This window comes from Pimephales promelas, chromosome 8 (assembly GCF_988280905.1).
Source record: "Pimephales promelas chromosome 8, fPimPro1.hap1.1, whole genome shotgun sequence".
NCBI classification, from domain to species: domain Eukaryota; kingdom Metazoa; phylum Chordata; class Actinopteri; order Cypriniformes; family Leuciscidae; genus Pimephales; species Pimephales promelas.
In genome coordinates, this window is record NC_142776.1 from 21,241,878 (window position 1) to 21,258,076 (window position 16,199).

At 35.5% G+C, this 16,199-nt stretch overlaps 1 protein-coding gene across 2 annotated transcripts in view; it reads left to right on the forward strand.

The window, feature by feature from the left end:
- The first annotated feature begins 401 nt into the window (after positions 1-401).
- rab6ba (RAB6B, member RAS oncogene family a) overlaps positions 402-16,199 on the forward strand; it is an 89,510-nt gene continuing 73,712 nt past the window's right edge. The window contains exon 1 of one of the 2 annotated variants that reach the window (XM_039691646.2): positions 402-620. In XM_039691646.2, the coding sequence (XP_039547580.1) occupies positions 551-620 (70 nt within the window). In that variant the 5' untranslated portion in view covers positions 402-550. The remainder of the gene's footprint in view (positions 621-16,199) is intronic. The other variant, XM_039691647.2, reaches the window with a different exon arrangement.

A 16,199-nucleotide genomic window follows, 5' to 3' on the forward strand; every position in this document is an offset into this window, starting at 1 on the left:
GTAAATGGCTCAATATCTCATAATTTCAACTTTTTGTAATAATTATGACTATTTATCTCATAAGTCTGACTTAATATCTCATAAATTCAACTCTTCATCTCATAATTACAATTTTTTATGTTAACTAAAAAATAAAAAAAAAATAAGCAGGCTTTGGATTACCAGCTCAAAAATCAATCAAAAATCAGCTGTGTCAAAGTCAGTATTTTTAACATAAATTGATGTATTATTAAAATAAGCTATAAAGGAAAGACTCTGCTTACTGAGGGAGGGAGGGGGGGGGGGGGTGCAGATGACGTCATGCTATGTGGGTTGAGACAGCATGACGTCACGTTATGTGGGTTTATATAGCATTACGTCGTGTATGTGTGTGTGAGAGAGTGAGAGAGAGGTGGGGCCGCGCATGCGCAACAGCTATTAAGCCTGACAGCCGATCCAGTGCAGTATTCCAGTTTCCAAACGCACAGGAACGCCGCTTTCTCCATCGCGCTGCCCCATCCAGACATTTACGCCGGTGGGAACACGCTGCCAAAAAAACAAGCCCTCAAACATGTCTGTGGGAAATGACTTTGGAAACCCTTTAAGGAAATTCAAACTCGTCTTTCTTGGGGAGCAAAGCGGTGAGTGTCATATTGGAATTTCCTACGGAAGTTTCAATAATACGCTTTATTATTGATTATTTACAGGGGTCTGTATAGACAGCGACATGATAATATTGATTATAAAATTGTATTAATACATCAAATTCATAAGCCACTGGATCTAGTGTGGCATGTTATTTTGATCTGTTATAGGATTTACATATTTCATTTGATTAAAGTTTAATTTTCCGAGAAATAATCACTTTGTTGATCTTTTCTGTGCTTTTTTGCATTTATTTCCTTCAGATATTTCAGAAATTATAATTTCAACTGATTATCAAGTTTAAAGACTTACAGCTGTTTAATTAATTTTAATTAGGCTATAATGTTGATGTGATGCTTTTTATCTAAAAAAATATAAAATATTTATATAAATAGCTGGATTTCGTGAATTTAATCCAGTGATGGGCTATGTCTACTGCAGTCCCATATCTAAAGTCTAGTGTTTATACTTTTTTTTTTTACATATGCTATCAGGATATTATAAAAGTTTCGTAAAGGCCCACCTTGATGCTTTTACAGATTTCAGTGTTGTGTAAAATGTAGCTGGTGTACTTGGAGAACAGAATGAATAACATAATAAATAAATAAATAATATGGATGTTGAGACACACCCAGTGTGTGCCATTGAGAGAACTTATGTAGCTGCAGCCTGCAGACTCTGCCTGGTATTGTTTCTCTATGATGACAGTGATGGTTAGCTCAGTAATTTTACCTATTGATATGGATGGATGAGTCTCAGCAAATGCAAGTAGGTAGGTTAATGTTTAGCAGGGCAACTCCGCTTTTATTTCCCTTGGCATTCTGCCTGCTGTCGTCATTAAACCTCCTACCAGATGAATTAAGCTTCCAGCAGATCTTATCTGTCCTCAGATCTGTGGGACTTAAGTCTGAGATTGTGCTGCGGAGAGTATGATTCACACTGTGAGAGTAAACAATGGATGCTGCCATGTACAGAGGCACTGCTTCTCTCCAAGGACTCTGATACTAGCTTTATTTTGTTGTCTCTTTCTGAAGCCTTTCAGAGATATTGTGAAGTAGTAAAGAGACCCTCCTCACAGCTTTTTGTGGATTTCTCGGGGGATCGTTGATCCATGCAGAATGTGCTACAGCTTGTGGATCTATTCCAGCCATTACTTCCCTAAACTCTCAAGTTCAACTTATTAGGCTGCTGCAGGAGAGATTTGCTTTAGAGGCCTTATACAGTACCGGCCAAATGTTTTTGGAAACATTACTATTTTAAATGTTGTTAAAGAAGTTTCTTATGCTCATCAAGCCTGCATTTTATTTGATATATATATATATATATATATATATATATATATATACTGTATATTAGGCAAATTAGTGTGAAATAATATTGTGAAATATTATTAGAATTTAAAATAATGCTTTAATATTTGTATATATATATATATATATATATATATAATTTTTTTCTGTGATGTTTCTGTGATCCAAAGCTGAATTGTCAGCACATTACTCCAGTCTTCAGTGTCACATGATCCTTTAGAAATCATTTTAATATGATGATTTGATTGATACTCAGTTATTATCGATCGTTGGAAACAGTTGTGCTGCTTAATATTTTTTTGGAACCTGTGATATTTTTTTCAGGGTTCATTGCTGAAGAATTATTTTAACTCCTTTCTGAATAAAAGTAATAATTAATTTAAAGAAATTACTGGAAATTACCTCTTTTTTCCTTCCAAATTCATCTTTGCATCACATAAATTATATTTTAAATAGGGCTGTGCAAAGATTAATTGTGATTAATCGCATCCAAAATAAAAGTTTTTGTTTACATAATATATTTGTGTGTGCTGTGTATAATTATTTTGTATAAATACATACGCATGCATGTATATATTTAAGAAAATGTGTTATTCATATATAAAATATTTATATTTATATAATGTGGATTATGTATATATATATATATATATATATATATATATATACACACAGTAAATAATTATTAAATATATACATGCATGCATATGTATTTATATATACAAAATAATTATACACAGCAGACACATATACTATGTAAACACAAACTTTTTATATTAAAATGTCAACCCATTATTTTAAATTTAGCAGAGTTTGGATTCACTGGCCAAAGCTCTATAAAACCTTTTGTCTGTCAATCATGACAGTGCTTTTTTTAACCAGGTGAAGTTGCTGGCTTATTTTCAGAGCCATCCAGATATTGAAAGCCTGCATGACAGCTGCAATTACTCTGCAAAAAGGCTTTAATGTGCTGCCTGTGACTTAAGGAAGAGATAAGCTGAGAGGATTGGTATTGACCAGCACAGACAGTGAAGTGTTTGTTATCCAGTATCACTGACAAGCACAGTAAACTACAGTCAGCGTGCACCACTTGTTGTATCAGTCCAAATCAGCCATGTTGCACTGGTAAATAAATTATTATTATTATAAAATGATTGCATTCTCTGATTACAACCTCTGCCGGTAAACACACTGTCAATTATGCATGTTGTTGATGTTGAGGATGAACAGCAATGTTTCATTCCACTTGTTCTTTCTCGCCGCTGTTATTTCCTTTAGAGACACTTAATGCAACCATTTGTAGAGCAATTTGTGACATGGTATTGATTTTTCTCTTCAACTCTTCTTTATGGCTCTTTTTGCCCTTTCTATGTACATCAGCACATATTTGAAACAAGATAAGAAAAGTCCTCATTAGAATGCTAATGCATAATTGAAACATACACCAAACATTAACGCTTTCCCTGCCAATTATGAGTATGGCTTTCCATGTTACACTGTATTACGCATCTCCTGAACGAGTACAGTATCTCCTGATCAAAACACAGGGAAAGAAGAAGCAGAGACGAGCAATCTCATACTGTATGTAAGCAGATGCATATGAAAAATAACACGATTATCATTAATAAACAGGATGAAATCAAAATGGCCTAATGTTACTGAATGAAATATTGACCCAGAACGAGCTATAGGACTGTGAAGCTTTCGGGGTGTTGATAGACTCAATCTACTCCATCTATTTTGATCATCGACAAAAATGTGATTCTCTCTGCTTTTTGCTCTCAAAATGTTGCTTTATTTATCAAACTTTTTTTTAAAGCAGAGGGCCTGTTCATTCTTTTGATCTGTTGTATGTTCAGATATTCATAGAACAAAATATTATAGGGGCCATGAAACTTTTGTGAAATGGTGACCAAAATGGTGACTGGCAATTTGGCATTTGTTGTTGTTGTTGTTGTTGTTTGGCCATACTTGGAAAAAAAATAATAAAAAAAATCCATAATGAAAGTCAAGGGGTCAATTAGACCCTGATGCTATTTTTGACCCCATTGACTTTTTATTATGGAATATGGATTTTTAACTTTCCCATTGACTTTCAATATATGGTTTAAAAATAAAAAAAAAAACATATATATATATATATGAATAAAATAAAATGATTTTAATCACCTTTTCATTACATTTTAAATACTAATCATATATATATATATATATATATATATATATATATATATATGTGAATAAAATAAAATGATTTTAATCACCTTTTCATTACATTTTAAATAATAATCATACACACACACACACACACACACACACACACACACACACACACACACATATATATATATATATATATTACATATACATTTAAGCACTATTCACTGATATCCTTCACCTCCACTGCAGCTTTTGAATCAAATAGCTCCTAAGATTCAAAACTAGAACATATTTGCATAACACTGTGCGGTAGACCAATCCCTCTGGGTCTGTTCCCACTTCCCAGTGCACACAAACACTGTACGTTGAATGCTGTTGAATGCACAGTTCACCTATCTGTCAAATGTGTCCAAACATATATACATTGCTTTGAATGTCAAGTCTAATGTGTTCAGGCTCAAGACTGCCAATGTCAGCATAGTTTTAAATAACCCCCCACATTGCAAATGTATGGTAATTACCAGCAATCAGTGCTTGAAATATAACCAACACCAGTACTATCTGCACTTTAATAGGTCAGTTTGCATGGACAGCATTTTGTTAAGCAGGTGTGGGTGATTACCGATTGAGATATTAAATATGAAGGGGAAGTCAAATTTGGAGAGTGGATAGATGCAATATGGAAACGGAGATAGTGGAGAAGAATAGGGACTGCATGCGAATGAAGAAAATCCAAAGTGTGGAAAGGAGAATCCTGGCGCTCGTATATCTCATTTAAATGGCTCCAGATTGAGGCAGGCTTTGCGAGAAGAAGCTGTCCAAGGTGCTGAACACCCCCCAAACCCCCTCCCCGGGACACATGATGCTGGTCTGACTTTAGGTTCCTGGCTGGGGTTCGTTGAAAAGGTAGGGATCTGAAAAACGTTTCCAGTCAGTATAAGGAAGATAGTGGAGCGTTATCATGCTGCAGCACACACACCACACCACTTCTGGAACCTTTCATGTCTCATTTCTTAATGTCCTGTGACCTGGTTCCAGACATATTTAAGCTGGGCAAATGCAGCTAGTTTGACTGGCTCCATGTTGGCTATGTTTCCTCACTTGCAGCACATTGAATGTAATTGCAGTCATGAATCCTGGCTGATCAGAGGCCATCATTTATTAATGACAAGGACTGGGCTGAGGGAAGCTGGAAAAGCAAAGAAATAAAAAGCCTAGTGACTAGTCACCATGTTCCAGCCCACAGAGCTCTGATACAGCCGTCTGGAGGAGTGTCATGTGGGAGTTCTGTATTGTGTTGGTGGCGTTAAGAATCCCAGTGGTGCTCGTTGTCTTCACACACTGGAGTCTGGAAGCCTTTACTATCCATTGAGTCGGTCTGAAACAGCAAGAGCGCAATCTGTTGTGTCTGCTTCTGTGATTAAGCTGTGTGTACAATAGTTTACTTAATGTTGGTTTAAATAAAAGCAGGATATTCAAACACTTCGATTAGTAAAAAACAACAGATGTTGTTGCAAGTTGTTAAAATATATATATTTATATATAGATATAGATAAATAGTCTTTCAAAAGATTGGGGTTGTTAAGATTTAATTTTACGTTAATCAAGGCTGCATTTATTTGTTCAAAAATACAGTAAAACAGTAATAATGTGAAACTTTTATCATTTTAAATAATTGTTTTTATATATGTGTATGTATATATATATATATATATATATATATATATATATATATATATATATATATATATTCTAGAGATGGCAAAGCTCATTGTATTATCCTGATTTGGTGCTCAAGAATCATCAATATTGAAAACAGTTATTTTTTTACAATATTTTTTTTTCGGAAGTTGAAAAGTAACATTTTAAGAATTCTTTGTTGAATAAAAAGTTTAAAGTGATACTCCACTTTTTTGGAAATAGGCTCATTTTACAACTCCCCCAAAGTTAAACAGTTGAGTTTTAACATTTTCGAATCCATTCGGCCGATTTTCTGATATTTAGAAGAATATCAGTAACTAAGACAGTTTCTGGTCTCATTGACTTCCATAGTAGGAAAAAAATATACTATGGTAGTCAATTAGACCAGAAACTGTCTGGTTACTGATATTCTTCTAAATATAAGAAAATCGGCTGAATGGATCCGAAAACAGTAAAAATCAACTGTTTAACTCTGGGGGAGTTGTGAAATGAGCCTATTTCCAAAAAAGTGGAGTATCCCTTTAAATAAATAGCATTTAATTGAATTAGATTTTTTAGCAAGTCTTGAACTGTCATTTTTGATTGATTTAATTTATCCTTGCTGAATAAAATATTTTTAAAAAAATCTTAGTGACCCCAATCTTTTGAATGATATTGTACCTGGCACATAATAATACAGAGATGTTAAAGTATGGAATCGGTGAGGAATGAATCTGTCTTTTTCACTGTTTTTCTGGTGTGGACATTGAAAAATCAGCATATTTGGCTAAATACCTTTAAAGTATTGAATTAAATCGAGGAGTGAGATTTTGTAATTTGGCTTTCTTGGTGCTTAAACTTTTGAATGATATTGTACTTGACACATAATTATACAGAGTACAGAGAGGTTAAAGTATTGAATTGGTGCAGAATGAATCTGTCTATAGTATTTCCCACTGTTTTTCTGGTGTGGACATTGGAAAATTTGCATATTTAGCTAAATACCTTTTGGGTCTTGAATTAAACAGGCGATTTTGTAATTTGGCGGTCTGTGCACATCGAGGAAGCAATCTCCTGCCAACTTCCTGTCTCAGACTAATAAAACAGGCTATTGTGAGAGCGTCTCAAACCGATTACTCACATTTACTCATAGTCACCCAACCAGAAGGCAGCCTGTAGTTTGAAATCCCAGATATCTCATCCATCCAAAATATCAGCAGTTTGTCTTACCTGTGATTGGTCCGAATCATTAGTCAACACTCAAAGTTGATAAGCTTGAGCTGAATAAAGTACATAAGGCTAAAATGTTGCCCATATAAATGTGCTGACTCACTGAGCCAATAACGCAGGCTTGGATCAGCTCATAGTCACCCTCAGAGAGCAAGCGAATGCATCAATCAGCATGTCTCCAGGCAACAGCGTTCAGAGAAAATGAAACCAGTACTGCTGTACTCTCACACAGCAGGTCTGGGCCAGCACTTACCCTGAGAAGTCTCATTTATTTTGTCTGTTGATTCACTGTGACGTTCGCTCGAGATAAGATAATTGCAGAGAATTTAACCTTGTCAGTTGATTGTACTGTACCTGTTCCTCATTTGTGACGAAGGCTTCATATAATCCATATGAGTTTATTCTGTGTTCATCTGTGCTCTTTTAACACCTTTCAAACTAATGCATTTACTTGTAAGGTGCATGCTGTTTGATGTCAGAACTTCTGGTCCAGAGGGTTTAGAGTACAGACCCTCAGATTAAATCTTTGCATTATCTACCAAATTGACAGTTAGTTAGTATATTTACCTCAGAGTTGTTTTTTGCATGATAGAATAGTTTAAAACGCCCCTTGTTGCTGCAGTAGTGCTGCCCTGTTTCTGTTTAGATGTCAAGATAATCTTAAAGATTATGAAATGTGTTTGACTCAATATTTAAAAGTACAGCTGTTGAATTTGAATCGCATCTGATTATTTCCACTTTATAGTCAAACTGGATATTTGTGTTAGTTTTCCCATCTCCCGTGAGAGCTCTTAATGAGTTGTGGTATTAACCTGTACACATACAGTACACTACCATTCAAAGTTTTGAGATCTGTAAGAGTTTCGAAGAAATTAATACTTTTATTCAGCAAGCATAAAGACATTTATAATGTTACAAAAGATTTCTGTTATAAATGCTGTTCTTTTGGTCTTTCTATTCATCAAAGAATCGTGACAAAATGCACCGTTTTACAGTTTCCAGAAAAATTGTTAGGCAGCACAACTGTTCAAGATATGTTTCTTGAGCACCAAATCAGCATATTAGAATGATTTCTGAAGAATCATGTGACACTGATGACTAGAGTAATGATGCTGAAAGTCCAGATTTGCCATCACAGGAATAAATTCCATTTTAAATTTAGCTTTACTGTATTTTGCAACTTTGGTGAGCTTAAGAGAGTGCTTTTGAAAACATAAAAATGAAAGACTTACACAAACTTTGTTTAATGGGTCCATTTTTTTCTGAGAAAAAAAATGTGATTTCTTTTTTATTAGAACCTAAAATAAGCTATGAATTTATATTTTGCATTATCTTATACCACTTGTCCATGTTAACTTTGGAATATTTTCAAATCAAGCCAGATAATTGCTCTGTGATTTATATTTCATTTTAAATGTATTTGTTTATTTATCAATTAGAAAATATTTTTTTCACTAGTAGTTTTACCATTTAGCTTCCAGAATATATATGGAGATCTGAGTTGGTCCATCCATAATATCAGGTATAAACCATCTAGCTTTCATTTTTGAACGTTGTGTGTCAGGACCACCATGCATGCTGAGAAGCAAACTTTTCAAAATGATTTCCCTTACAACCTTCCATATTCTCACTGAACTTTGATCCTTTTTGGTTTGATTTCCTCGTATCTTTAGAATTCTTTGCATCTTCTCAACCCCATGCACAAATGGAAAGCTCTCTAATTATAAATCAGCCCTTGGTGATGGGTGAGCTGTACCAGTACCACCCCTGCAAGCCTCTCTCTCTCACACACACACACACAGACACACACACACAAACACAGCACTCTCTTTAATGTTCATAGATGCCCTCTTGCATCTTAATGAGATTCACAAGCAAGTTTTCTTTGTCTCATCTGCTCTCTTTCCGTCTCTCTCCGATTCTCTCAGTTTCTCATTGTTTCCTCTGTCTTTCCTTTGCTCTTATTATACTTTCCCCCTAATTTTCTCTCTCTACCTCCACCCCTCCCCACCCCAGCTCATTTTCTTATTTTATACTGAAATATACTGTATCATTTGAGCAAAATGGCCTCCAGAAGTCTTTCTTTTTGCCTGACTCATTTGTTATGTTCATATAGGATATAGGCTTTCATTTGGTGCTTGTGTATGATAATGCGTTATAAACGTACATTACAGCAGGCTTGTGTTAATTTTGTAGTATATTATACAATCAATGAGCCGCACGGTTACCATCTGATTGAAACTGCGTGGTTTACATGGTTTTATATTGTCAAATCTATAATAAAAACTTTCCAGCTGAAATTAGTCAGTGTAAAATATATTTAACTATCTATATATACTGTATATGAAGAGTTCAGATGCAAAAGCCTCTAAATGCCATTTGAAATTTTCTTCTTTAATGATGATTTTTATCAAACTTGTATATTTAAGTTCAGTAATTTCACTTAAATAACAATTAATAGGTAATTATCATTGCCATTTAAGTGAAATCACTGAACTTAAATATGCAAGCTTGATAAAAAATTATCATTCTAGAAGAAAATTTCAAATGGCACTTAGAGGCTTTTGCATCTGAACTCTTCATATATAGTGAGTTATTTTAACTGATTTGGACATGATTTTATTTTTTTAACATCAATATTTTTGCAGCAATAGCAAAGAGCCATAAATGCAGCACAGAAAAAGAATCGTAATTCTTAAAGAGAAATAATAATCGTAAATGGAATGGATCAAACTCTATTTCACGGAACTGTACCCTACCATGTTGTTATCCTTGATAAGGTGAGCTTGACCTCCAACACATTTCTTTGCTTCTCCTGTGAATGCTCAGAGCGAAAACAGTAATTTATTTTTCAAAGAACAGGCAAGCAATAAGTAGAGGCGAGGAGCTCCATAAATTTATGATTACTAGTTTTATTTATAGGATCTTGATGCGTTATCTTACTTGGAAAGATGTCAATGCATGCAGATGCCTCAGCGGGGTTCTTCTTGTGTGGAGGATTGAATGAAAAATGCCATTAGCATCTCCCTCTTGCCAGTATTCCACAGAAGGATGTTTATACACACCAGTTAGTCAACCTTATCTGGAGATTATCAGAAGTTGTGGAATTTGCACATGCCTGATCTATATGCACTTTATAGAGATCTAGATCTCCTGCAACTCGACATTCAAAGGAGAAAATGGCAGTCCTTTAGCGTTTCTTGTCTCATATGGTAGCTGAACCCAAGTTCTGGCACTTATTAATTTTGCAGATGGCAAATATGCCCAATTAAGTCTTACTTCATTAGCATGCATAATGAATAATAATGAGTTGGGTGATGAGTTCTGAATGTGCTGCATAATGATGTTTTTTTTTGTGTGGTCATGTCCAGAATAAGTCTGAGGTGTTACTACGGTATTTTCCATAAATTGAACGTAAATGGGGGCAGATGCAATTAAGCTCCAAAAATGATGTAAAATCATTTACATTTACAATTTCATCCGTACAACTCGTGTGCAGTATATGAAGTTTTCTGAAGCCATATGGAAATGAAAAGAGCATCTTGCTGGAAGACAGAAAGTCATACGGATGTTGAATGACATTGGTGTGAGTAAATGATGGCACAGTGTTTTGGTTGAACTATTCCTTTAAAGCCAGTTGCTGACCAAGCCCATTGTGGAGCAGTGTATTGATCCTGAGATTGAGGTCAGGAACTGTATAACCAGGGTGAGGCTTTCTGTGGAGGCATCCTGAGGCTGTAAATTCTGAGGTAAATGTAATGGGCGAAAAGGGGTGGAGGGTGTATATTGTTTCTTTGCTTTACTGGATCAGTCAAACGTTTTTAGGACAAATTTGGGTCTGTACTAAATTTAAATGTGGAAGAAGAAAATACAAATTTACCTTCTTCTCGTTAATTGCTTGCATTCCCAGTTCACATATAATAATCCTAATGCTGTTTAATGGCCAATATTGATTTGATATCATGCCTTAGTAATAGGGAGTATTAAAGAGACTGATTTGGGGTTTGTAATTCCCTATGCCTGCCTGGTATATTTAGGTTTATAAGCACTGCATAAATGCATGTCTTCGGTGTTATTTGCACAAGATATTTATAAATTCTATCTATCCATCTATCCATCTATCCATCTATCCATCTATCCGTCTCTCCGTCTGTCCATCTGTCCGTCCGTCCTTCCATCCGTCCGTCTGTCCGTCTATCTATCTATCTATCTATCTATCTATCTATCTATCTATCTATCTATCTATCTATCTATCTATCTATCTATCTATCTATCTATCTATCTATCTATCTATCTATCTATCTATCTATCTATCTATCTATCTATCTATCTATCTATCTATCTATCTACTGTATATACATCACTGCTCAAAGATTTTGGGCTTTGATATTATTTTTTTATATATATAAATGAATACATTTATTTAGCTAGAGTGCTTTAAATTGATCAAAAGTGACAGTAGCTAAATAATAACATCTAAATTAATAGTATATTTGAAGAGTTCAGATGCAAAAGCCTCTAAATGCCATTTGAAATTTTCTTCTTTAATGATGATTTTTATCAAACTTGTATATTTAAGTTCAGTAATTTCACTTAAATGGCGATGATAATTACCTATTAATTGTTATTTAAGTGAAATTACTGAACTTGAATATACAAGTTTGATAAAAATCATCATTAAAGAAGAACATTTCAAATGGCATTTAGAGGCTTTTGCATCTGAACTCTTCATTTCTTTAATCTACAGTATTACTGTAAACGGTTTGTCATTGAAAGATTTGCTCATAGTGCTTTAGACTTTCTTTTAACTTCTTTTGCATTCACATCAGCCCTAGCTGGTGCAGTGAAGTCAGAAGTCTATAAGCCTGGAGCAATGCAGTCGGAACTTACATTCAAGCCATGTGACAAACTCCCCTCAAACTCAGTGATACATTATGGGGTCAGTATGTAAGTCCTATCGGGGGCCCTGGAGACACTGCTTAGGTAGTGCTGATAAAGCAGCGTAGTGCTGCTGGGCTGTTACCCCGAACGAGAAGAACTCCCAGCTCACTGCCGGCAATAATTCACCAACCTGCTCCTTAAAATTGAAATGACTGCAAGGGCACAACAGAGTGTTGAGATTGTATATGTTAGGGAGAAGAACTGAGGGTTAAACAGACCTGCGAATCCCAGGCAACTGTAGTTGTTATTCTTTTAGAGAATATTTTGTTGTGTCTATATAATTTGTTAAACATTTCAATCAATCAGTCAACATTTATTTATATAGCCCTTAACAACACTCAAGGTGAACCAAAGTGCTTTCCAGAGAAAAAAAAAATATCCCAAAAGATATATATATATATAAATATATATATATATATATATATATATATATATATCTTTTGGGATATTTTTTTTTTTCTCTGGAAAGCACTTTGGGTAACCTTGAGTGTTCTTGAGTGTTGTGAGTGTTGTACATATTTTATTATATTTTGCATTGTTGTCATTATATACTGTATATATAATGACAACAATATAATGCAAAATATAATAAAATATGTACACATAAGTCACAAGACAAAATATAAAAACAAAAATGTAAAAGAAAACACAAAATGCCACAACAACTGCTATGAATTAAGAGTCAGTCTAAATAAATAAGTCTTAATCTTCGCCTTAAAGAGGCCCAAGTCAGTGATTATACGTATATCAGCAGATAGCTTGTTCCAAAAGCTTGGCCCAGCTACAAAAAAAAGCCTGGTCACCCCTGAGTCTGTACCTTGTCCTTGGGACTTCCAGCAAAAGGATTTAATTTTCCTGGTGGTGCAAATATATCACTGTATGCCAAGATTATTTTTTATTGTGAATAGAGCTCTTAAATTTTACTCTCCAGTAGAAAGAGGTCAGTTGTGGTCTAATGGTTAGTCGAACATGTAACCCGAAGGTCACACAGGTTCAATCAAGGCAACTAACCACCAATCTCTTGCACTGTTCACATTGTGTTCAATACTCACTGCGGTGCGCACTAAATAGGTGAAATGCAGAGCACCAATTTTCGAGTCTGAGATACCATACTTGGCTACACTTCATTTTAAAGTGTACTTGGAAGGCCAGGTTGGCGAGATGCGGAGTTTAAAGAGCTATCCCTTCTACAGTACAAAGAATGAAGACTTCAAATGTTTTATCAATACACCTGCATTGTTGTGAAAGTGCTCTTGGCTCATAAAAGCAGAGGGAATGCATTTGTGCATGCATGTTTTTTTTTTTTTTGTGCCATGGGAAGTTAAAAACCACAGGCTACGTTTCACATGGGCTGGATCTAGAGATAACTGTCTTCTTCATTTCACATCTCATTGCTCCATCCTGCTGTTGTCTCACTGTCTGATGGATTGGAGGAAGCGGCTCCCTGGCAGCTTTGATCTGCTATTGATTGACTCAGCTGCCATGTAACGGCCGGTAATTGATCGCAAGCTTTCTTCTTTTCTTTTATGCCACAGTACTTGTGCTTCTGTCTGAAGAAAGACGTGGCGTTATACGACTCTAATAGGGCCTTGTACATAGTGGCATCAAAATCAGAGAGCACTGTTGGCTTTTATATTCTTTTGCTGCGTGGTTACGGAAAATCTTCGGTTTTAAATATAGTTTATCAAAATATGAATGTAAAAAAACATTAATGTTTGATGAATTCTTATAGTATTACATTTCAATAAAGTCAGCAATAAGTGCTGGATTAAACTGTGTTGATTTAACACAGTGTGGGATCATCGTTTAAGATGGATACGCAAGCATTTATTAAAATCTTTGCTGCAAAGCTGGATATTGAAGTGTGCTCGGCTCATAAATCTCCATCTGCATTGCAGGAATGTACAATATAGGAAGAGGCGAGTGAATTTATGAAACATAATTAAAATGAGCTGCCATATGCCAGTATGCAAATCAGAGACTGTATTGGTTCAACCTCTCTTCTTATGTTTTAGTGGATAAACATTGAGTGTTTCCATGATGGTCCAATATTTTATGTTTTTCAGATCAAGGGTTTTTTAAAAGGGGGTTGTGGTGACGACTGCAGGGGGTCTTCCAATTATTGTTTGATCTCAAACCATTTTTTGTGTGAATTTAATTAACTTAAGTTGCTTGGTCTATGCTCTAGGTCTATGCTTGTGTGTAGGATTGTTTGATTCAACACAAATTCATAATGCTATTTATTTATTTATAAATCTCTCTCTGTTCATGTCAGTTGTCTCATGCCACATTCTGTTTTTTTTTTTTTTATGGAACCCATTCAATATGACATAATAATATTAAATTTGTGTCTGTCTTAATTGATTTGCCTTCAAATGTTTACATAGTGATTTTATTTTGGCCAAACCACCCAAACCCACAGTACTTCACAGTTCATGTGGAGTGGCATTAAAGGAGAACTCCGGTCAATTTTAACACTGAGCTCATTTTTTTTGTACATTTGGAGTGCTGTCAGTACAGACAAAAGCTACAAAAATCGGTGTTGCCTACACCGTGTTATCATCTTTTTAAAATTTGCATCCTGTTGACTTCAATGGGGCATGTTCTAAACCTGCTTTTAGCCTCTTAACATCCTTGATTTGTCATTACCAAGCGGCAACATTCTAATCTGAAAGATGAAGCCTACCCGGAAGTGCGATAAACTGCAATACATCTCAAATCCGCTAGAGGCCGGTCCCAAAAGGGAGCAAATATCTATAGACGTCATGTTTTAATGTCCGTTTTCACAGCATAAATTCATATGTTTACAGTTTGGTCCCATGGACTTCTATTGTAATCTTCAATATGTTCCATGTGCCTGACAACTGTGAGGGGGGTGAATTTTTTTCGGACTCGTTAGTTTAGATCATATTTAGATATAAAACGTATGACAAATAAGGGCGGTTAACTTTGATTGACAGCTGATAACGGGCTGCGCCGAGTGAATTTGACGTCTCGGCCATGATCTGACACAACACATCATACCACCTCTGTATCCTATCTGAAACTTTTGTATTTTCCAAGATTTTCCAGTATGGCGCCGCCCATACCCCATAAACAGCTTTAAACCCGTTCTTCAGAGAGTCTATGGGTGACATCACAGACGCTTTGTCCATATTTTTCACAGTCTATGGTCATTACGAGTGCACAGCCTTGTGAGTGGTGTTATTAAGAGTGACCACGGTCAATCTGACTGCAGTAGATGTGAAAGATATGAATAAAAATGATGTTAATTCAGCCTGCTCACATACCTATAAACATAAAATTTGCTTCCAGTTTTTGGTCGAAGCCCACAGTAGTCGATTGTCGATCTCACCCGCGCGATCACTGGTGAATATCATCTCAAACCTCTTCCGTGTGTTCAGCATCTGATTCGGATGAACTATCCATTTGAGCTGATATTCTCAGAACACAACACAGTGTTGGGTTTGATATGATATTAACCAATGATCGTACGCGTGAACTCGACAATCTAATGTGGGCTTCGACAAAAACAGGAAGCAAACAGAGGTATGTGAGCAGGCTGAATTAACATCATATTTATTCATATCTTTCACATCTACTGCAGTCAGATTGACGGTGGTCACTCTAAACACCACTCACATGGCTGTACACTCGTAATGACAAATCAAGGATGTTAAGAGGCTAAAGGCAGGTTTAGAACTTGCCCCATTGAAGTCAACAGGGTGCGAATTTTAAAAAGAGGACAATACTGTGTAGGGAACACTGATTTTTGTCGTTTTTGTCTGTGCTGACAGCACTCCAAAATACCAGATCATGAGCCGCTCTCATACGGTGACTCTGAAACACACTCCGCATCAGACTATAGTTTTCTATTATTGTCCACACATATTTCTGTCAAGAGTGGTAGAGAGTGGTCTATCTTTTACTTCCACATTTTCAACCCTGCACTGTTACCCAACTGCAAGCTGTTTGAGTCCTTTAAAAGCTTATAACAAAAGGACATTCCCTTTTGAGATATTTTGACACATTTTTGTAAAGAGACAAAGTAATAAGGCAACATATTAAAGTGATAAAAAACAAACCGGTGCATGCACGTTTTTGCTAGCAAAATGGATTTGTAGAATTTTAGCCATTACAGAATAGCTCTTGGACAGGCATTGTCAAAATGAGGACTATTCAGATGGCTGAACAGTATCCCAGAGCTGCTGTCATTGTTGAGGAAAAGTGCAATTTTCCCAGTATGGAGCTCTG